The following is a 25,529-nucleotide window of genomic DNA, read 5'->3' on the forward strand; positions in this document are numbered from 1 at the left end:
AATTTCCTTTAATTGCGAACAAATACGATAAATATGTATGTATTTTAATATATTTATACAACGGCATATTAACAAGAATGAGATTAGGTAGATTATGATACTGCCTAGCAATAAAACACAGGCTCATCAACTAAAAACCGGTCAAATGCGAGTTTAACTCGCCGAGGGTTCAGTATTTTTTTCAGAGATTTTTTCAAATACTTGTGCTACAAGATTCTTGCCAAATTTAATGATTATAGATCAACAGAAAGTAGGTACCCTAAATTTCGAATTTCAACTTTACAGCTTTCCTTTCCTTTTTCTTGAGATAAAGGTCTCGACGGATTCCCTTAGAAGCACGGAACTCCTAAAAAAGGATGGACATGTGGCACACGAGACATAACATCGTAGTTCCCAAGCTTAGTGGTAAATATTAAACTTAATATTTATTACAGAGCCAATGAATTTGGGCGTTGGTGACTACCGACCATCCGACAACCGGATGGTCGGTAGTCACCAACACCTTTGCCAGTTTGCATTCCTATTAAATAATAAAAAAAACATTAACGTAAAAATAAAAACAAACAACACACATTCAACATATGACAAAATTGAACCTTGCCGTCAAAACATACATAGTCAACGTTAAAAATAATGATCTTTAAAACAGCTAATAATAATTAAAAACGGCTCTACACATAAACCGGAACATTTCCAATCAATAACTAATTGAAGATTGTTTTTACGACTCTCTTTGTTTATGTATGTTTAATTTTGCTACATGAAAAAAAAATTCTGGTTGATTAAATTTTAATACGCTTCAATATCATTTCAATCAAGTTGTAAACAAATAAGGCATTTAATTTGATTATAAAACAATATATATAACATGTCAAAGTAATGTTATCGATATAATTATGTGATAAAATTTATTATTGTTATGTAGAAGTTACATTGTTTTGTTTTGTTTTCTTAGGCCAAACTCTCAATATCCTCAAGAAACTAATTTGAAAAGAAGGCTATTATGTTTGAAGCGATTTATTTATTTTTCGGTATGCATAAATATATATTCACAAAGGGTTACATTTTATCGAAGGCAAAAACAAAATTTTATTATCGATAATGAATTAATTCGCTTGGAATTTACAATCATAACATATTTATTTTAAGACTAAGGGGCCGTTTGGAATTAAGTTTAATATAGTAAGGGCAAAGACCTTATGATGTTGATTGTGATAATTAGAAAAATAATCGTTAATTTTTTTTGGAAGATCTTGCAGAAGGTTAGCCTTTGCGCATGCGCGATATCTCAGTCAGCAGCGGTACGGAGAGACGAGTGCATGGCTGCGCGAGCCGTGATATTATTTATTTATTTATTTAATCACACATTTAACGGTCGATATCAAAAAAATAAAATCAATCGCATCATATAATCATGTGTTTGAAAAGTTTTAAAATTACCAATTGGATCGTCCTTTATTTCGGTAAGTTATTTTTAATTAATTAAAAATGTTTCCATTAAATTTAACATGATTCTTTTTTAATGATAAATTCATATAATTTATGTTTTAATGTTACAAAATTATACTTTATAACGGTTTTAAATAGATTAAATCTTTACCGAGTCTTGGTTTGTATCGTCATTTCACTCTAGTTACTATAAATAAAGTACTTTCTCCGATGCAATTCAAGCGGGATTTTTTGAGGTTACACAGACCTACTTTTGTAACAATAATAAAAATAAACTAAAACTGAATACACAGTTTTTTGGATGATAACGATAATCTTTATACAAATAGAAATTAAACTATTCGCTTTTAAACTAAAAAAAGTTCTTATATTATTTTCATTAATTAATTAAAATATTATTTATTATCTATTTTATTTGATTTATTTAGTACTTTGGATTAATATTGTACATTTAAATATTTTTCTATCATTAGATGGATTGTGTTGTTTTTATGATAGCTGTTGATATTTTCTAACTATCTTTAAGTTATTTTAAATCGTTTTTTCCGTGGTGTTTAACTTTTATCTAACTAATTGTAGCTTGTTTAAAAGAACCTATCAAATATCTACATCATGTTTTGATGACGTAAATAGATATTGAAAAGAGCTGCATTGTCTTAAGTATACAGACGATATTTCAAAAATTAGCGCTTTGGGATTATTGAGAAATGACTCATGAATTGCCTGTTTTTTTCCAGAAATGTTAAATTACTGTAGAAGTTTATTTGAATGAACAACTTATTTTTTATATTGATGTAGATATTTAAATAAAATAAAATTTTATTTGCAAATGAGTTAATGCGAGTATATTTTGTCTGAAACCGGTGACTTTTTTAAATAGCACTAATACCTAATTATAACTTTAATCTATACTAATTATACACGCACTAATTTCATAAAAATCTCATTATTCTTATTTCATGTGTGACTAAAGTTTTTGATAAGATCCATAGTACGGAAATAATGCTTATTCAAAATAATTTTATTTAAATTATTAGAAGATAATCTTGTCACATCAAGCCTGCACAACTTGACAAACGCGGCTAAGAATTTTGATGAAATTCCATTGCAAAATAATCCGTCACCTAGATAATCTAAATAATAATTCAGAAGAGCTTAGTATATACCTTAGTCATGGATTTGTACTTCAGTGATTGGTGTATCCAATTCTGTTCTTTCCTCAATAGACGCGAATGTCATGTGTTGAAGTATGTAAATGAAATCGATGATATATTTTCAAATTTATACAAATACAAAAGCCGTCTATCTAAATCAAACCATAAAAAATACTAAAGTTCTACAACAGGAAGGCTTTTAATTCAGAGATGATAATGCGATAAGTTTAAATGTGATTTTAACTTAGATAATTTATGTCGTATAAAAAAATCCAGTTTTTTAGAAATGGTATATTGTTTTCATTAACTCAACGAAAGGGCATTGAAACGAAAGGGCCTCGTCATTGAATGAGAATGCTTCGTCCTCTTGACTTAATAATATTAAGGTCAATAGTAACAAAAACAAAATACATTAGAATTGTCATTTAACTGAATTATGTTAATAAATTATTTAGTTATATTAAATGAGAAGAGCCTCAGAAGAAGTTCAGAAGTAATGCTTAACACCCACAAAAAAAGTCCGTTTGATTATTTCTTTATTATTTACGAGATCTATATCGGGAAAGATCTTCAAGACTAGAAAGGCTATATCAAAGGCCTATTTTCTACACGGACATTGTATGAAAGCCCAGTGCTGCTTATAACTGGAGACGCGTGGTGCTTTTGTTACTTTCACTACCTAAAACTATCCGGAAGTTTAAAGTATAGCGTACAACTAACTGGACACATATTTACATATTTTTATATATAACTGGTCAAAAATACCCGATAAGACATGAATATATTAACTTTACACAGTCAGATAAAATAAATATCTATATAACATAAAAAACCAAAAAAAACATTGTAATAAAAAAAAAATCTAAGTACATATTACTTATATAAGTAAGCTCTTATAAGCACATTTGAATCGCCAGTTCAATTAAATTCAAGGGATTCAAGGATTCAATCAAGTGTTAAGTTACTAAAGATTCGAAATGTAAACAATACCTAGATGAACCGACAAGAAACTCTTTTTTTATGACATATTAATCAAATACATTCATACAAAGACAACTAAAAATACTCAGCCCTACAAGTAAATCAAAGAATATGAACTGCACGCTTTTTAATCACCTACTATATAACAATTACTATTAATATGTAATAATATAACATAAATAAAACTATATAATATATACATATAGAACAATATACATAAACGGATATAAATAAATTAACTGTTTCAGGTATGCATGCATATGCATACCAGACATACCGCAGTGGAATGATATCCAAGCCTTCTCCTTAAAAGGACAGGAGACCGTTATTCTGGAAATATTTAATACTAAATACTACATGCGGCAACAAATTTTATCTTTTCACTGAGATATGTACATATGTAAAATTATCCTTACTTATATAAGACTTTGCATTATCTATTTTCCATATAAATTATTTTTGTAATTCAGCGCTAGGTAGTTTTATATAACTATCTACTTAAAACTACTTCATTCTTAATGATAACATTGTTGTGTCATTCAGCCAACAATGGCTGATTATTACTGTTAAAGTTACTTCGCTTCCTGACTATTCTTTTTAAATAATTGTAGTTATTTTTAATTAACATTTCTTACTAAGTGATAATTGAAATTAGCTTTATATTTACCTAAATGCATGTGTGACTGATTAGAAAATGATATTGGAATTTAGTCGTACATCTCATTTTCTTGGCGTGTATTCTCTCAGTCAACATTTTGGAACAATGGCTAACTTAAGTTTGTCACTCTAAACTATGTTCACTTAATTGAAAATTCTAATTTATGTTTTGATTGTCATTTATGATATTCAATAAATATAATTAGATCTACTGCACAATTTTACCCGCGTCTAAACGAATTTCGCATTGTAAATCCAACTGGTAGAACATAAGATTAGCGGGCTCACACAAATGTACGAACAAAGAAACTGTTGACCCTTATACCAGTATACTAGTTAAGCAGTATACATAGTTAATTAACATAAGCAATGATAATTCAAGCACTTTTTTATCGTCACTGATGCTCAATGTGGAATTCTTCTTAATATTAAAACTACTCAGAGAAAAAACATCTCTCAAAGAAGGTATAATTAAATATAATAAGTGGAAGTCAAAGCGACGTAGACGCAGTATAAATGCTACAGATAATTAAGAATTTAATATAAAATTTCTCCAAACACAACTCGGATCAAATAAAATAGAGTAATATTTGATCAAAGGACCGCCATGGCTTCATTCCATAGAGCGTTGCAGTTAATTTGAATCGAAAAATTCCGTCTTTATTAAATTAAAATTATCGGGGATTCAGGCGATCAAAGAGCGATTCTAATGACATCAATTGCTTCGGAATTGGTCCACGTTGGAAGCCAGATTGTACCCGGCCGTTTTAGGAAACGCTCAATTACAAGAAGCCAAGGAAAAACGATAAATGTCGCCGCAAATTAAAGAATCGTCCCACTTCCAAGCAAATACTGCCTTAGAAATTTAAGTCGCAGCCGTCGCCTCCTAATGGCGTGTTTTTAAAGAACTACCTCCGACTCTCGGGCCCATTAAGGGGAATTACGGGATTTGGCTCATTTATTTATACTTTCACATGTAGTGAATGTATATCGATTTTGTTATGCAACAACTAAATTGTATGGTATCATGATATTGTATAATTATTATATCTTGAAGATCGTAGGAAACAAGAATAAATGTCGATACGGCTTTTGAAATATACAAATACCTACTATGATTTTTAATTTGTTAGATTGACTTATTACAAAACAAAGTCGCTTTCTGTCTTCTGCTATTCTTTCTGCTATTTCGGTTTCTGATATTTTAAATTACGCAACGCGTTTTAATGCGGTTTTCACAATAGACAAAGTGATTCAAGAGAAAGACAATTTCAACTTTCTTTGGAAAAACAACATTAATTTTTTGCTTTTTATACTCTTCAATCTAAAAGTTGTATATATTAAAGCTTTCGGGTAGCTTGTTTTGAAAAAATTAAAAGCTAGTATGTTATTTTATATGATAAAAACGGTTTATTTTTCTTATTAATTACACATATATATATATATATATATATATATATATATTCTAATATAGTATTTATAAACTTAAACTAACTTAAAATGTACAAAACATACATCATAAAAATCTTATTTTCCAGGTTTGGTGGGGTTATTTTGGCAAGTGGAGTGTGCAGAAAACAAATATGATAAGTACGTATGCCACAAAAATATAGCCATATGATTATTATTAGAACTGAATCTCTGCTTATACTTAAGCTTAATGTGGTAAATGTCACGTCATGTGTCATGTAATTAGCATCATATATTAATTGCTTTTTTTCTATTTAAATGCATTTTTTTTTAATTTGTTCATCTCTATTTTTAAGGAAGTTTTAGCTCTATGGTTTTGTATAACTGTACCGTTATATTTATTAATGGATCGTAATACTATGTTGTTTCAGTTATAGTCTGATCAAGATTTACCCAACCGGTATACAGCAAATAGAAGCACTGAAATATCTAGAAGAACCCGAGCATCAAGTTGAAATTTTAAAGAAAAGTCGAAGTTTCAATGATAGCACTGATATCTTGGTATCGCCGAATGACGTACCGTTTGTCAAAGAATTCATTAAAAATGAAAGTTTGAACTATGAACTCAAACGTAACTACGGAAGGTTAGTACTTTGAAATAAAAATTATTCACTTTTTATGTTTCGATGACCCATTCACACATTTGCAGTCTCTGTTTATAATATACTCTGCAATGCGAATAAATTGTGCGAGAACTTAGGTATGGAGTAATAAGAGACCTTTTGTTAATTAATTGTGTTTTTTCATTATATTTTAGGTCGTTTGAGAGTGTTGAGCGAACGCCAAAAAGAAGAATTCTACGAGGATTTAGTTTTTACGAATATCACTCGTTTCCCGCTGTAAGTAAACGTCCGATTTCTTGTATTTTTTTATTTTTTTACATTTTTAAAAAGTACCACTCAAGTAATCAAGAATCAATTAAAAGTTTTTTTTAGCATTAGCAGCCCGTAAATGTCCCACTGCTGGGATAAAGGCCTCCTCTCCTTTGAGGAGAAGGTTTGAAGCATATTCCACCACGCTGCTCCAATGCGGGTTGGCGGAATACACACGTGGCAGAATTTCGTTGAAATTAGACACATGCAGGTTTCCTCACGATGTTTTCCTTCACCGCCGAGCACGAGATGAATTATAAACACAAATTAAGCACATGAAATTTCAGTGGTGCCTGCCTGGGTTTGAACCCGAAATCATCGGTTAAGATGCACGCGTTCTAACCACTGGGCCATCTCGGCTAATTAAAAGTATCTAATCGATTATACATGTAGTGCAATATAGCCTAACTACTTTTACATACAATTTTGAAACAATGCAAAATGATAATTAATTAATTGCAATTGACTTTTCGTATAAAAAGCAAGTACAATTTAAGTACTAAATCAATATATTGATATTTATCAATTGAAATCAATTTTCCCATTCGATGCTATGATTAGTAGCTTTAGATTTTTTTAAACAAAAGAGTTAACTTTATCAGTACGAGAGACTGTTGTATTATTTTAGCTTCATAAACATTTCACTCGTTTGTAACATAAACAAAAATTGCACTAATCTTTCTCTAAGTAATGATTTGCGCCTTTGCGAAAAAAATATTTACACATGTGTTTTTTTATTTCATTATTTGACTTTTGACTTACGACATAATTATTATGAAAATTCAAATAACATATCGTTTTGGTAATTGTCCCCCAGATCCAGGAATATTTAGACAATTTGGCAAAACGTCAACCCGACTTAGTAAAACTTCAAAATTTAGGGACCAGCTACCAAGGACGACGAATGAAGCTCGTTAAGATATCGTCTGATCACAACGCACAAAATCCTATCATATTTGTTGACGCTGGTACGTATATGACATTAAATATACCATAAGATATAAAAAAATCATGCGAAATTTACATATATACTATGTATATAATACGATAGTCTGCTACATAGTATGTTTCTATGGTATTTATTTTTACGAACTTTGTCGGAAAAGTAATTGTCGAACAAATTGTTTTACTTTTCTACAGATATTGTAAAACTACGTTTTAATTGTTTAATTAAAGGAGAATAACAAACGACACCTTTAGTACAAAATATTTTTACATAATAGTAATCCTAATCAAAAGGAATCAGATAGGAATGTCAAAAAAGTGTTATAAAAAATATACACTGCAATTTGGAGCAGTACTTTCGAATGTTTTACAAAGGCAGACGAACGCAATAGATAAAGACACGGGATTTTCGATAGTACATGTACTGGGAAGACCGCACTAAACTGATTGTATTATAATATGTGTGACACATCTCATTATTTAAAGTTTGATAGTATAAATCTTATCTTAGCCCGTTCAAAGTCGGGACCGGTTACTAGTACTTAATAAAGTAACATAATGTATACAACTATACAAATATTTATTTTTGTTTTCGAATATGTACTTTGTATTGTGTTCTGTTCTCATGAATATTTCTCGAAACGAAAAAAATATCAAAATTGTTCTTGGTCTTAAATATTTCTAAGCAAAATTAAAATTTATATTAATAGCACTCTAAGTGAGTTTTGACATGGTTTGATCCAATTACTCATCAATTAATACTATATCATTTCAGCATGAGGTCTTCGTCCCTATTTCAATAACCAGTTAATCTTTAATGATTCATTGTCAGGTATCCACGCCCGCGAGTGGGTGGCGCCAGCGATGGCCCTATACCTGATCCACAGGCTGGTCAACGACCCCGATGCCCGTAAAGAGCTGGACGGAGTGGATTGGTACATCCTCCCGGTTGTCAACCCTGATGGATATGAATATACACGCACTAGTAGAGCGGTTAGTTATATTATTAGTGGTTCTCGTGAATTAGTTTATACTGCGTATTAGGAAAATTTTGATTAAGATTTTTTATTTTATTTATATGTTTCTACTTAATAAAATTCCGAATTACCGGTTGCTGTGACCTTTTTTAAGATTTTAATGTTTACTTCGCAATTATACATATATTTTTACATTTTAAAATAATCTGATATTTTTAAGAAATACTGACTTATACACTTATTACAAATCAATTTTATTTTGCAGAATCGTTTATGGAGAAAGACCAGATCAAAAAACTCTCAGTTTGAATGTTTTGGAGTTGATGGCAACCGTAATTATGGTTTCAAATGGGCCGTTAGTGGAGTGTCTACTAATCCTTGCGATAAGGAAACTTACGCTGGACCAAAACCTTTCTCCGAAGTAGAAACACAGATGGTCAGAAATATTATGATGGAAAATAGCAAAAGAATGAAATTGTACGTTTCCTTGCATTCATATGGTCAATACTTAGTTTACCCATGGGGTTACACAGGAGAATACTTGCCAAAGGAATGGAAGAAATTAGATACTATGGCAAGGATAGTTTCAGACGCGGTACAAAAGGCTGGTGGTCAGCCCTTCAAAGTTTTAAGTGCTGGAAAGTGGTATGCTGCCGCTGGTGGTAGTGATGACTTTGCTTTCGGAGCAGTCGGTGTTCCATATTCTTATACAATGGAATTGACAAATGGTTTTGAATTTATATACCCTGAACGACTTTTACGCACAGTCTTACCACAGTACTACGAAGGTTTCAGAGCGTTCGCGGCACAAATCAAAAAAGAGTTCTGCTCAAAATATATTGGACAGAGATGTAAGATTAATTCGTCAGAAGAATCTGGAACAAACAGCTAAAATTATTGCGAAAATTTAGGGTTAATAAATAAATTATTAAACATGAAACGATGGTGTTTTATTAGTCACTACATATTATAGAATAAAGTCCTCCGCCATGTCTTTCTGTCTATATGTATGAAGTCATCCGCGCACAAAAACTACCGAACAAATTATCATACAATATTCGTTATGATGGAGTGATTCATTCATGGGACGCTTATAATGTAGAATTCATTAGATTTTTTTTTTGTAAGTTGAAATTTTACGATGATTGTCGAAGATGTCAGACAAAATATTGCCCACTTTACCAGCGTCCAATAGAAAGTAAAAAATGTTTGAATTACAAGATAAAGATTTTATATAGACGTTAATTCTAGCTGCGCGAACCCGGGACGGATAGCTAGTTCACTGGTATGAAAGCCAACAAGATTAATGTGAAACGTACGTAATATTAGAAGTAGCTTAAATTAAAAAAAAAACCTATTTTAAGCATGGAATTCAATAACATGTACCGTAAACTTCATATTTTCCTCGAGCACGAAGCCGAGTCAATATTGCAAGGATGCAATATCTAGAAAATATTTCGTTGATATTCCGATTTACCTTTAATTTTCCAACTGAATAACCTTCTGATATGGCTTTAATACCTCTGGCGAAATTCATTACGTATTTTGAAATATTAGAAGCGAAATTGAAATCTTATATTTAAAATTGGAAGCTTGTAAATCGGCTTGAAATTAATCGATTTCGCAACGTATTAATCGATCACATTTAAATTGGCATAGACATATACGCGTTGCTTCAAGAATCGTTTTTTACTATACACTTTACTGTAACTTGATAGAACCATAACATATAAACTTCTTTATCGTTCATACGATCAGTATGACAATATAAACACAGGCATGGCAACGGCAACTAGCTTTAGATATAGTATGTAAAAAATAGAATACATCGTATCGTGTATCTTTCGCTTATATGTACTTAGTTTTCTGGCAGTAGACGCCATTAACGTTCAGTACGTTGATCACAACATATTAGTATGTCATAATTAGGTATGAAACAAATGCTTTAGCTAACTAACCCTTCAAACCAAACATATTCAATAAAAAAAGAGTATAGTATGCCTGTGCCGGACTAAGATATAGATAAGATTCTTTTAAGATTACATTAAATTGGTGCATATAAGCACCATTCCTTACATCACCTATGCGCCACCAACCTTGGGAACTAAGATGTTATGTCCCTTGTGCCTGTGATTACACTGGCTCACTCATTTGTTTTCAATATATGTGCCAAAGATTTACTAAATAGTAATACTAAATGATGGCATGATTTTAAAATTAGTCTGCCACTTTGTACAGTCATCCTGATGCACGCCAAACAATTTTCGGTTAAGAATTCCCTCCTGCTTTACAGATGTTTTATTTTACACGCAGAAGTTAGTAACGATATCTATCTATCATAAGAGTCAATGACAAAATAACTGAAACCATTTACTCTTATCAGCTCTAATATTAATAAATAAAAGTCATATTCTTTAAATAGAATTGGATTATATTTAAATACTGGCTGTAGCCCGCGTTCATTATTAGTTCTTAGGCTTAAAAATTGCCTCTGTACTTCCTTGGAGTCGAAGGTTGCTTTATACCAATTTTCAACAAAATTCGGTGGAGATGTTCGGCCGTAAAAGAGCAACAGATAGACACAGTTACTTTCGCTTTTGTAATATTAGTATAAATATAGGATTATTTTATAATAAAAATAAAACAAGATGGTGGTTGTATTTTGATAATATGATCAAAGACAAAATCTTTAGCCAGTATAGAGAGATTATATTTATTTATAAATTATTAAAAAATCCACTACCAGCATTAAAACTAAAAATTAAAAAAAGCAAAGAAAAATCATTATCATTACCTTGGAAAGGTAAAAAAACATCACAGAAAATATCTATAAAATTAATGGCCATCAAAGTGAGTTGTTATCTACAAAAGAACATTTTAAATCGACTGCAATTTTGTTCTATAAAGAAAAATGCAAATCACGATGGCTTAACAAAGTTTCATTCGTTTGTGCGGCTTCACTTCGACTTTACAAAATTATTAGTGGTATGAAATTTAAATCAAATATACTAACATTTTGTAACCATATATAATAATGGCTGAACCCGCAGCTTTGACCGCGCCTTTATAAAATTTTATACCACACAAACCTTCACCTCACATTTTGAGGTGAATTCAAAAATTTGCCCATGTCTTTACATATTACATATTACAGTTATATTAGCAGCCTTGTAAATTTCCCACTGCTGAGCTAAGGCCCCCTCTCCCTTTTGCGGAGAAGGTTTGGAGCATATTCCACCACGCTGCTCCAATGCGGTTTGGTGGAATACACATGTGGCAGAATTTCGTTCAAATTAGACACATGCAGGTTTCCTCACGATGTTTTCCTTCACCGCCGAGCACGAGATGAATTATAAACACAAATTAAGCACATGAAAATTCAGTGGTGCCTGCCTGGGTTTGAACCCGAACACATCGGTTAAGATGGGCCTGGGCATCAATACAAACTATCTCCATACCAAATTTCATCTAAATCGATTCAGTGGTTTAAGCGTGAAGAGCTAACAGACAGAGTTACTATAACAATAATATTAGTAAGGTTATATAGGCAATTCAAACAAATATAAAATTATAATATTTCAATAACATCTATATAAGTTATTAATGTTAACTATAATTTCGTTCGTGTAGCATACAATGTATTTTCTACAAATTTTAATCGCATCAGGTAACTTGAAATACATTATTTGTAATTTCAGTTTATCGTGAGAATGAAATGTGATTATTTAAATATTTTATTTTAGTGTTTCTCGATGTGACTAAGGCGGAAGTTTGTGGGTGAGAAAATAACAAAACAAAAATACATAACGCTATACATCTATTCCCCTATATACATATACGAGTGACTTTTTTATGTAACCAGAGTTTTTTATGTATTTAAACTAAGGAAAAATAAATATAATACACTTTAATATGAGTACATATATATATTAGTTTTATGCATTTATTTAACATCGTTTTAATGACAAATTGATTAATTAATTATATTGTTCAATGTCGTCCAAGGGTTTCCTAATTTTTTAATTTCCCGTGATGAAAAGAGTTCTTAAATTAAATCAATACCCCCTGTATTAATCGTCTTGTATAAAATATATTCCTTTTCGTTTACAACATACTCAGTTGTATATTATAGGTCTTAAAAAATAACTTTTTCTTAGATGCAAGTCAGTGCGACCGTGTTACAAAAGAATGTTAGACAAGTTACTTCTCGACGACGAAGATGCTTGTGTCGAGAACGTCTCCGTCGGTGTCAACACTGTTAGTTATCTTTTGTACATTTGAATATATTTGTATCAAATTTAAATGAAATACTTCCCTATCATATTATGTATCTTGAATTAACACATGATCAAATCGTGTTAGTTTCAGATGGGCTAACGTAAACGATCGATTTGTCCGCATTTGATATCTACATGAAATTATATTTATTTATTTAAATATTAATACATGAATTACGTAGGGCTGCCGTTGAGGATGCAGAACGAAACCGAACGAATTTAACTTATACTTTAATTAAGTAATTAAATGTAACAATTAATTATTTCTAATTTCTAATACGTGACAGTTGTTTGATCTTAGAACAAAAAGTGAAGATCTGTAGGCTAAATTATAATTGAATAAAATCGAACGATATAACGCATTCGATGAATGATTGGATGGTCCCCACGATATGGTAATTATTGGTAGCGCTCGATGTTGTGGAGGTCTTGCGAAACAAAACAGCGACGGTGGCAACAGGCGTTAGTTTCAACGAACGGCCGTGAATCATGCATGGTGTGATTATTTATTAACACATGCACAATGCATGCAAAACAATATATAAAGCTAGTTTTGGTTTTGATACTTGTGAAATTATTTGTAAATTAACACCATAGAAAATAATACGCAATAACAGTTAAATTAATAATATGTATTTTAATAAAATAATAACGAGTTAAACTCCCTTTTTTATAATATACTTATTAAAATTTTCAGGTAACAATATTTTTGAAAGCCATAAAATCGTTTTGTGCGAATACTGTTAAAGTTTACGACAATTTTACAACAGTTGAAAATAGAAATCTTTATGAGGTTTGTATAATACAGATACAAGAATGTGGTTCTGAAATAATTGAATAAATTTGACGCTAGACATGACCGTTACGCTTACGTAACCGACTTTGATGATTCCTTAAATACTATAACAGGACAGAGTTGCAAACTTGATTTAGAAAGCAGTTTTGGTAAATTTGATATATCAAAACAATCTAACATAAGTCTTGATTTCAGGTTGTAATAAATGGTACAAAACCGAACGTTAGAGACGATGAGTCATTACCAGTCATAGTCTTAGAAGCTGGTCAAGACGCCAGCACTGAGACTGTGGCTTTCGCATTATACGTCATTGAGCAGCTCGTAGCTTGTGCTGAAAATAGAGACATGATACGTAACGTTCGATGGGTTATCCTACCTTCGACCAATCCTGATGGAACCGAATATTCTAGAAATGTTAGTTTTCTACCAAGAGTATTTTTAAGAAATATGAACTTAATGTTTTTGGTTATACCGCGGAGATCCAGAAGAATTTCCCAATTGTAAAGTATTCTTTGTATTAGCTGAGAATATGTAACATCAAGCTTTGAGGATTTTTGTTAAAAACACTGTCGTAAATATTTTTTGAATGTTTACCGACGGGCAGATAGTGTAAAAATAAAAATATCTCACAAAACCAATAACTCAGTGGCTAGTTTGCATTAATCTTAACCGAAGATTACAGGGTCCAACTCTGAAAAGCACCACTAGTTTTATGTTCCTCATATATATAGTATATGTGTTTATAATTTGTCTCGAGCTCGGCGATGAAAAAACCTCTTTGTGTGGGATAAAATTCTGCTACATGTGATACACCAACCCACATTGAAGTAGCATAGTGAAATAAACATCAAAACCTTTCAAATGATGTAATCTATTAACTTTGGTATGAAAATAAAAACTTCAGATGCTTTTATCTGATCATGTGACAGATTAATTTGATTCAGTACAGTTGTCTTTTACAGAACATGGAAATTTGGAGAAAGAACTGTAATAATTTTAATACAAAGACATATGGAGTAGATGTAACTAGAAATTTTGACGAATCGTGGAATATTTGTCCAGCCAATAAAAATGTATTCTCACAAAGATATCCTGGTCGTACACCAAATTCGGAAAATGAGACTACATTCATAATTGATGCCTTAAGCAAATATAAAAGCGACATTAAGACATACGTTTCACTACGCCGTGATGGCCATGGTATATTTTATCCTTATGCTAGCAAAAATATTTCTTTTAGTTCGATAGAAAAAGTCAAGAAGAGGGCTGGCAACGTAGCCGCTAAAGTTAATCAACGAGCCGGCGGCCTTCAGTGGTTTGTGAATGATAGTATCTTCAATATGAATCGAGAGGCCCATTGCGGTCATAGTGTTGATTATGCCATTAATAAGCTGAACGTTCCTTTTTCATTCGAAATGCGTATATTCTCAGAAACCGATGACGATATATTGTCAATGTTTCAAACCTTACCCAAGGGACATGAAGTGACGCTAAGAGCAGGGTATTTCAGTGGCATCAGAGAAATATACAACTCAATAATTAATGAAAAGAAACAAAAAAAGCAAACAAAATAAATTTACTAAAATACATTGAAGGTTTTTATGTAAGCATACCTATTATCTGCACCCGGGATATGTAGGTCAGGGAAAATGCAATGATTTTTGAGTGAGGGACGTATTTTTACGATAAAGTTCCTTTGCTGCAAACGAAGCATAAAAATGTTGAATTAGGTCAAAATTATGTATCAAAGCTGGCATCTATTATGATACAATATTTATTTACTACATAATGGTATATCTACGTTGTAGGAGTCACTCTTCCACTTTTCGGTAGGATGTCGGTCATGCGCGCTGGTGGACGAGCAGCGCGCGTGCGCTAGGGGTGGGGCCCGTGTCCGTTCAGCCCGCTACCACTCTGTAGTCAGCCGCGGCGGCGGCGGCGCGTCTTCTCCTAACTTCTCTCAACACCTGCACTACCTAGTATCGCGATAACTCAGCCGCCGTCCGCGCTTAAAACTAATATTTTATCCTTCGTTTCGTTTATTTCTTTGATTTATTATAAAAGATATTATTTCCGGTGATTTTATATTTTTTAGTTTATTTACTAAATAACAAAATTTTAATAAAATAAAAAAAATTAAAACGATTTTTTGATTGGTTTTTATAATATTTCGTTGTGTAAAAAATTGCTGCTGACCGTATCCTGAGCCTGGGTCGCTTTAAAGGATGGTAAGTAAAAAATAATCCGAAAATAATTTCAGAATACGCTGAGATACATCCCCAGTCAGCTGATTCTCAAACTACGTATTCGTAGCTTGCTTCCGGAAAAGGTTAGTACTTTGTAGCGATGGGCGGAAGGCGTGCCGTCGGCAACAGGTTGCAAGGCTTTGCAGGCGTCGGGAAATAGTCAACGCCCGCTGAACATATTAATTTTATAAACTTTAGATAAAAGTAGCAAGCCAGGCGTAAAATACGAATAGGGATTTTAATATTAGCATACTTTATCTTCTAGAAAAATGCTAGCACAGGAATATTGCGTATTTTTTTAATGTATTAGCCAATGCGAAAATTGTTCTATTCGTATGTAAAAGCAGAACTTCAGGATAAAATATCTTCTTCATGCGTAGAATGAGGCGCTTAAATTAAGTTTCCGTCTATGATCGATTTGAAAGTTTTAGCAAATTAATTTTTTTTTTTTTTTTTTTTTTTTTTTTTTTATTTATTTATTATATAAAAAAGTTTTTACAAAAACATAAGTTCTCGCCAAGCTGGTATGCTTAACGGCGAGACGCGCTCGTTATTACAGAAAAAAATAATAATAATAATAATACAGTATTCATTTCCCATATACATTTGTTTAAATATCACAATGGCGACATTTTTTCTTCATCGAGAAACAAATCCCTTAACTTAATCTTTAACAGTTTTCTGCTTATTTCATTTTTTTGTCTTAGCATAACATTTCTATTGAATAATTTTGTTCCTAATAAATAATCCCTCACTCGTTACTATTTTTTTAAAGTTAGACGGTTATAACAAAATTTATAATAAATTCAATAAACGTTTCTTTGAAAACTTTTATTAAATATATTAAATTTGAAAGAATGTTGCGTAAAAAGAGGAAAAAATTTACAAAATCACTAAAAAATAATGTTAGAATCACGTTAATTAAATTTAACGCGAGATTATTATTTTCAAGTAAAGTCGTAAAAGATAAAAGAGTATTATTATTCATAATGTCAAAACTATTGCTACTGCCACAGACTATAATTTATATTCATAGAAATGCTGTTAAAATTAAAAATAAATTAAAGAAAACATCTAATATTATTTTCGATACGTCTGTTCAAACTTATTACTTAATGTTTAAAATTATTATGTTTAAGAAGTTAATTGATTTTAAAACAATGTAGGTTGTCGTATAATCGTTTCCTTGATTTATATGTAGTTAGAATCTAGCGACGGACAAGGTATTTAATGTCAGAAAAAGTTAATTTCGAATTTGTTCTGTATTTTTAATGAAATAGGTGATATATTAAAGCAACACTAGGTAAACTACGTAAAGAGAAATACTAATTACAACGATAAAGTCGCCTTCCTCAAAATTCCATAGTATGAACTGACAACTGTTTTGAAGCGAAGTTTTGACTTGGTATTTCTGATTTAAAGTAATAATATAAGTAATGACATTTTAAATTGTTTAAAGTAACGCTACGTTCATTTAATTTTAAGAGCAAGTTAAAATTATTTATATAGAACGGTTAAAAAGGTGTGACCAGTATAAAAAAATATTGAATTAGATTTACTACGAGTAGTTTATCTAGGTGTCAATATTAAGCGTGAGTTCGAAGACTGTAGAAACGATTTACTTGAAATTTAAAAGAGTTTTAAAACAGTCCCGTTCTAAAACATTTACGGTATCTTCATAATGTAAGTCCAAAGTTTTTAAAATAATAGATTATTTACGTCAACCTTAAAAGAACTGGGAGTTTGTTTTTAAAAAGTCGCGTTATTCTTTGTTTATGATTATAAATAAATAGTAGAAAAATGAAAACTAAAAACTGACTCTACAGGCATACTCTTACATCGTCGCATCACATTTTGTCATTTCACGCTCGTGTTCTGTGGTGAGTTTCGAGTTTCTGCGTACAGAATACATCTACTGCCATTTATTTCTATTTGAGTTAGACAGCTTCTTTTCCTATATAATAAAGTTGTGTCCGTTAAAATACGTTAAATTCGAAGGCGCTATAGTTGATTTCAAAGAAAGCGGTATTATTTAAAGTTTATAATTCAAATTCCTTCAGTCTCCACGTTTTCTGACAGTTCTTTTAGATAACAAAATAAATTATTGGGGTATTGTATACTGAACCATCACCAACTACTGTAGTTACTAGATATATTAATTATTCTATCTCGGCAAACTTCGATCTTCGACGAAGTTTGATTCATACCATTCCCTTGGACGGATCGCTAGTCCGTTTTAGAGAGTTTTTGAACTGTTATTTACTGCTTGTAGCTGGATATTTCAGCTTGTCGCCCTTATGAGATGGTAAATATCAAATAATTATTTGGAAGTCGACAATTATAAACATCTAAAATACATCTACTTTCTCCATAGTAGGTATAGCCGAGGTTACGTTATAATCATATATTGAGATTTATTGATTAGTGTGATAGCAGGTGGCTATCACACTAATCAATAAATCTCAATATCAACCGATTTTTAATGTTACATTTACTATATTAAATGCGTAGTTGTGTTCCGGTGTGAACGGAGGTAGCAGTTAGAGAAAAGGGCGTGTTAACACCTTAATTCCCATGGTAAGCTGTGCATTGGCGATGCAAGTATTGACATAGACTTCTTGCAGCGGCACTGCTTAAAGCCGCCGGTAACCACTTACCACCGTTTAAAACTTTATTTTATCTGCTTTTCTAAAATAGAAAGAAAGGCATACGTCAAAAGGTAATATTGGGAGTGTTAAAGGTTTCTTAGTTTTACTTAAAATTATTTGTTAATCAAAATCGATAGCAACTAAACAGCTCCGTACATATCTCGTGTTTTATTACGATGAGCTAATAAGGGACACTCACAACTTTCATAACTGAAGTTTGGAGTGGTGATAACAATATCGATCCGTACATTACATAGGCGTCGCGCGTGCGATAACACTATGCGGGTGCTTAGCTGCCATCTACCCACATGTCTCATCATTTGTTTCCTTAAACGCAAAAGTTAATTGCTTGTAATTCCTAAATGCAAAACGTATAAAGCAATTCTGTATAAAAATACACTTACAAGGAAGGGATCAGTAAAGTTGTTTTTAGTTTTTTAGAGAGCTTAGACAATTTTTCAGTATAATGATTACAAAATTAAGATAACCTAATATTTTCACAAATGATTAATTACTTTTAAATTTTTAACACCAAGCCGATAAATTACGATGAACTACGGTGACTTTTAAATTTAACAAAAACTTTACTCGTTAAAACGATATTGACGTGTCTGCGCCCGCTTTCGTTTACGGCTGCCGTATTCTCCGTTGAGACATCAAAGTGGCACAAACACTGGTGCACCCTCTATTCCTTGACTATCATAATCAGATGGAATGGCAATCCGATACAACTGATTAGAGTGGTTACAGAGCAAAATTCGGTTAAAATTCGGTCTGAGAATTTCTTATCCAAAAACTCAATAACATTTAATTGTTCTAACCCTGTATTGGATCTTAGGACTTGAAAATGTACAGTCCTAATAGCCTTGCATTGGAATGCATAATGGAATTACCAATTGATTTGAAATTTCATATTTTAAAATAAAATAAATAAAACGGGATAAAAATGCTTTTAAAGAGGTTTATTAACATTAAAAATATATATATTTTAATTTGCTTAAATCTTTTTCTATTTAAAGTATAATATCTAAGTAATAGTTACAAAATAAAAGTTTAAAGCGCCTGATCGCTTTACTCCGCAACATAAATTTAGGCGTAAACCCTACGCAAACTATATTTTAACACAAGGAGTTTAATAAAAAACTAAAATAATAAAATTGAGTCGAATCAAATCTATTTTAGAGTTTTTATAAGAAATACTGTAATAATGTCATACTTTAAAAGAGCTGAGATGGCCCAGTGGTTGGAAGGCGTGCACCTTAACCGATGATTTAGAGTTCAAGCCCAGGCAACACCACTGAATTTTCATGTGCTTAATTTGTATATATAATTCATCTCGTGCTCGGCGGTGCAGGAAAACATCGTGAGGAAACATGCATGTTTCTAATTTCAATGATATTCTGCCACATGTGTATTCCACCAACCCGTATTGGTGCAGCGTAGTGGAATATGCTCCATACCTTTTCCTTAAAGGGAGAGGAGGCCTTAGCCCAGTAGTGGGAAATTTACAGGCTGTTAATATATGTACATATGTATGTATGTTTAAAAATATTTGACAAGAATATGCATAGGCCGCAAAGCATCGACGAAATCGTTTAATGAAACAAAGGACAACTATTCTCACGATATTGGTTGTTATTGCCTCTCTATGGAATTTAATTCGAGAAGTTACAATATAGCTCACTTGTCGACCCCTTTCACTATGCCACTTCAAAGGGTTTCAGGGTCTCCTATTTAATATTAAATTTATATTTAGGGATATTCGTTGTATTTGATATACGTTTAAAAGTTATACACCGAGTACGCGTTTTATACTAAAAAACTATTGTTGAATTTAATAAGTAATAAATGGGTAGAGATATTAATATTATACATATAGACTAGCGTTCGTGTTGTAAAGGGACCGACGGTAAAAGGATCAACAAGTTTTACGATTGTTAGCAACCCGTCTAATCAGATATACGATTTGATTTAATATGAACACCAAATGAAATAAGAAAGATGGCCGCGAAATGCTGGAAAATAGTTATTACGGAATCCCTATTTGGTCTAAGGACTCAACTATTTAGTCTCCGTTATGAAAAGGTCTTATGTAATGGGAACATAAGCCATAACATTCCGTAGCAGGAAGTGTTTTGCTTCCGGAAAATTGTATTTAGATTAAAAAAATATCATTCCTTTTTTAATTTTTTTACCGATATACACATTTATAATTATAAAAATATTTACTTAGTTGTGAAATATTCGAATCACATCATAACAAATTCATATTCCTTTGATATCCTAATCACATAGGGTAAATATTTATATTAACCGTGTACAAGCGAATTCGAAATTTAAAATGTGTAAGAGATAATTTGAGGGCAGTAATTAGGAGAGTTCAAGAGTCAGACAAACAGAACGTAAAGTTCAAACGAAATTTACCGGATATTGGATATTTAAGTCAGGTTACGAGTTCCATACGTCCATAAGTAAGAGCTCTGTCACATTGTAGTGGGAATCGCTGCGATTGAAACTGACTGGCTTAATGTAAAGGGCTGCGTATTATGTCTGCTCAACATACTTTTGCTACTCGTTGAACATGACATTTCCGTTTTTAATTTTAAATGGCACACTTTTTATTAAAATCTATACATTGAATACAATTTGTGCATAATTAACAGATTGATAATGTTTAATGTCCTTTATCCCAAACTTTAACCGCAATAAAACTTATATTTTTAATACCTCTCACCTTTATAATATTATGAACTCGAATAAAATTAATTTTTAATTAATGATAATAACTGATAGAAATATAGCTAATATCCCACTACTGGGCAAACGTCAAACTTGTCTTTTGGAAGGTTAATGTCTTATTATAACAAACTTGTTGTATACACATATTGAGTGCGGTAATTCCATCAGACATATTATAACGATGTTTTCCTTAACTACCGAATAAGAGATAATTGATAATCACAATAGCTCGTGAACCCGCGATCACCGTACAAGAACCACGTTTAATCTTTTGCTATCGAAGTTGAGCTTTGTCTTAAAACATCTCAATTTGTGGACATATCAAATAATAGCTCTAAAATTACGGTTCGTATGTTGATGGTCTAACTGTGTCCGCGGCGGGTATTAAAATTTGAAGCGCTCAAACTTGCCTCCTAGTGTTCATTACGTTGGAAAGTTGGTGAAAATTCATACAAGTCTAAGTTCTAATGAACACCGGGCTGGGAAGTTGGTCGGATGTAGCGATCGCTCAACTCACACACCGCCTTTTTGTGAAGAATGCCGCAAAATTCCAGCGTACCGCTTTATTTAGGAAATTAAAGTAATTTGTCAGTGTGTAAGCGAGTAGAAAGTTGAATTTAAAGTGTATAGTATTACACGATCGAAACGCGTTATAATTATAGGTAACTTTTGTTTCACAGATAATATAGAAGATTTTACGACCATAAGATCATTAGTAAAGTAATCTCAATTCGTATCAATAATGATAATTAATTTCAAGCTAGTACATTCACTCACATTTAAAAGAAACAATACATTTTTTAGAATTATCATGATCCTTGCAATAATTCGATGGAAATGGCCCTCATCGACGGTCCGTAAGGATTTTTTTTAAAAGTTTAAACAAATTAATACTTAAAATTGGATATTTTATAGATTTTAAAGTCTTATTAGGATCTTCAAATCAGACTGAATTAATCATGTAAAACATTAAATCGCTATACAAAGCTAGAGATTTAATAAATTGGTATGAAATCCGACGCGAGACGGTAAGAAATGTTGTTCTGCGGTAGACATTAGCCGTGCTGTTATTTTAAGTGGATTAGGGACAACGCATTTCAGATCTGGTTAAGCCTCCTACATAAAGCTTGACGGAGGTTGCACTTCGCTCTTAAGTCTCCGAAATTTGTTTTAAAATTTTCCTTTTGTTTTCATTAACAGAACGACGGCGATAACATTTGTGACAGAATAATTTTTCCGTCCTTTTAATTTACTGTCAGATTGTGGAGCTTGATGTTAAATGTGAATTAAATCAAAAATTTGAAGATTTTTTTTTTTATTCTTGACATTATTTCATTTTTATTTCTAATAACTGTTTCTTAATAAGCTTATATCTTCTTCCTAATCGATTATTACGTCAAGACGTGTCGAGCGCGCCCAGCAAACAGCTCATCAATAGAAGGAGCGGAACAAACTCATTAGATAAATGAAAGAGTTCACAAAACATGATGATCGGTCGACAGCTGATGATTGATCGACGTTACCCAGTGGTTGTATTGATTAATATATTGATTAATAGTTAGAACATACAGTACTGTAGAAATGGTACACAAAATAAAAGCAGATTAAATTCATTGAACATAGTAGTAATAGTAAAAGTTAGTTGATCATTTTAATTTTTAAAATAGTTTTCAGAATATTTACATATGGCGGACGTTTTGAACATTTATTTTTGAATATTAACACGACAAGGCGAGCCGTTGTTTGGCTTTGGCGACCGGAAATGTTGCTATTATATTTCGGATTTCAGATGTGATTTCTTTACACATAATAATTATTGCGATGCCATTTGTAAACTTTGTCTGTTCCGAGTCACGCAAGGAAACTCGCAAGAAATATTGGAAGGCGCGTCGAATTACCTATTTATTCACTTACGTCGAGTGTTTGTTTGAGTTGTGACACGATACGTCTGCTTCGTACGATGAGTGTGATAAATTAGTCGTCATCACTCCATAGGTTTTGGGTTTCGATGAAATTGGGGACTTTTTTTATAAAAGTGATATTGAAATACTTAACAGTAGGTGTAATTTAAAAAGTCGTTTTCGGATATTTATTTGACATTTATATTGTAATGATAATGTTGTGTTTGAGATACAGAGTTCATTTTTTGGAACTAAAAATAAAACGCTTAAAATACTAATTAAAGATTTATGTATGTTTTAAATTTAACAATAAAAAAATTTAAATTAAAAAACTTACGATGTCTTTACTTCTTAATGCGAACTTAAAAAAATTAAATTTGGGTGATCAAGTTACTTTTAAAGAGTCATATTTTTCTATAGAATTACTGAAATGATGAATGTTTTCTATATATATAGACGAAATTTATTTTTCCATTATAAAAGTAAAACCTATAAAAACTTCAAGTTATATCATAGCGTTAATAATAGAATAGCTTCCTTCATATATTTGTTTGGGATTGTAAACATTCATTCAACCTACTTACTTAAGGTTCACAAACGTACATTTTTGTACGAACATCGTTGGGGTTTTCGTTGTTGAAGAAATTCGAATTCCATCCATACGTAAGTGCTTATTTGAATATAGAACTTATTTTTTAAGCATAATAGTGGCATCTAATAAGATTTCTCAATAAGAAGAATAAAAATTTTATCTCAATAATACGTACTTAGATTTGGGAACAATACATTTTTACCCTAACCAGACTGGGGCAAACTTGGTATCGGACCCTCGTTCACTCACAATAAAACTTGAACTACTTGAAAACAAAGTCAACAAGCATAAAGATCTATTTTGATCATTCTATATGGAATAGTAGTCTCGGTCCCGTGTGGAGACAAATGACGCGAACAATTTACTCATTCCAACATTTATAAACATATATTCTCTTAATTCTTGGCTTATTAAATAAAATAAAAAAAATTTAACTGTTATCTTGGCGTTCGTTTTTTAAAATTTCATTCAAAACTTTCTGTACCGTGTGAAATTGTAAAAATAACAAAGACATATATTATCTCGTCTTAGTTAACCCATCATTTACAACCTTCAATTAAAACTTTTGTATACATAGTATGCATACGAATGCATTTTTTAATTTGGGTGTTACTTTAAACTTCGATATACTATTATTTAACATTATCTATAAGAAATAGCGAATGTATTCTCAAATTAAGATAACTAATTATAAATAATTTATTGTAGTTTTAAACAATAAAGGAAAAAAGACTGTCGTCATAAACATACGTCACGATCACGTCTGAGCAATAAATCTCCATAACAAACTAATGAAATCGCCAGTGGAGTCGCTTAGGTCGAGAACTTGGAAACACTTCTGGACGCTATTTCCTGAGCGAATAAACTCGGTACAAGTCGTAAATTAGAAACAGCAATCTGTACTCGCAGTGCGAGTTTAAAAGCCGTGAAATAATTCAAAAGAGCACTCGTTAAAATGCAGTCGGAATGCAAACCGCGAGACGCCTTTATCACCTGATCCAACCTCTATGAATCTGTTTTATAGTACAAAAAGCGTTTTATAGTAGAATAGGGAACGCACCATAAACCACACGGGTAAGTAAATGCGTACTTTCGCTGACATGAAAAACAGTTTACAAGCTGTCTATACATTACTTATCCTGTTTATCTCGACTTTACTACTCGATAGTACAACGTCTCCTCTAATCTGACGAATAAAAGTTTATATAACATTTTTAGGGAGCGTTTTACGGTTAACACTTTGTAGACAGAATTAAACCTTAAATGCTTAATGAGTTGTTTGCGAACGGCGTGATTAAAACTTTTTAAGATGTTTTTGAACGCCGAATCACGACTGTTTGAAGACGGTTTTCGATTAAAATGCTATCTAAATAGTTTTCGGGACTTACTGAATTACTGAACTATAAAATAGGACTGTGTTTTTTAATACAATTAATTTAATATAAATTATACTGAGTATTATTATGATATTCAACTACAACCGAAACGTTTTGAGACAATATAAGTTAGCAATAAACAAACCAGTCGGAGTAGGACTGGGGTTTCAATTATTCTCGAAACTCAATAATCGCAGTTTCTAAGTCACTTAACCTGAACGAGGCGACCGCAATATGTGACTTGATTCAGTGAAGTGATGTGATCACTTAGTACTTTATCATAACCAATTTAATATATGAGATTAATATATATACAGTGTATATATACTTATAATTCTTACATAATTTTTTTTTTTGGAAAATTAGCTAGAAATACAACTACAAAAATTATATACATACTAACTAACAAACGATACAGGATCTGAAGTGTTTTTATTCTAGTTGATATT

The 25,529-nt window shown here is 31.6% G+C and overlaps 2 protein-coding genes across 2 annotated transcripts; both read left to right on the forward strand.

Annotated features, from left to right (window-relative positions):
- The first annotated feature begins 985 nt into the window (after positions 1 to 985).
- On the forward strand, positions 986 to 9,445 carry LOC125070306 (carboxypeptidase B-like). Its single transcript, XM_047680113.1, has 8 exons — positions 986 to 1,031; positions 1,251 to 1,463; positions 5,780 to 5,831; positions 6,083 to 6,295; positions 6,469 to 6,550; positions 7,401 to 7,551; positions 8,361 to 8,521; positions 8,771 to 9,445. The coding sequence occupies exons 2-8, from the start codon at positions 1,415 to 1,417 to the stop codon at positions 9,395 to 9,397; spliced, it is 1,335 nt and encodes a 444-aa protein (XP_047536069.1). The 5' UTR covers positions 986 to 1,031; positions 1,251 to 1,414; the 3' UTR covers positions 9,398 to 9,445.
- Positions 9,446 to 12,116: 2,671 nt separating this feature from the next.
- On the forward strand, positions 12,117 to 15,152 carry LOC125070645 (zinc carboxypeptidase-like). Its single transcript, XM_047680593.1, has 6 exons — positions 12,117 to 12,172; positions 12,249 to 12,282; positions 12,663 to 12,762; positions 13,480 to 13,575; positions 13,774 to 13,992; positions 14,541 to 15,152. The coding sequence occupies exons 1-6, from the start codon at positions 12,142 to 12,144 to the stop codon at positions 15,150 to 15,152; spliced, it is 1,092 nt and encodes a 363-aa protein (XP_047536549.1). The 5' UTR covers positions 12,117 to 12,141.
- Positions 15,153 to 25,529: the final 10,377 nt, after the last annotated feature.

Source organism: Vanessa atalanta, chromosome 17 (assembly GCF_905147765.1).
Source record: "Vanessa atalanta chromosome 17, ilVanAtal1.2, whole genome shotgun sequence".
Taxonomy (NCBI): domain Eukaryota; kingdom Metazoa; phylum Arthropoda; class Insecta; order Lepidoptera; family Nymphalidae; genus Vanessa; species Vanessa atalanta.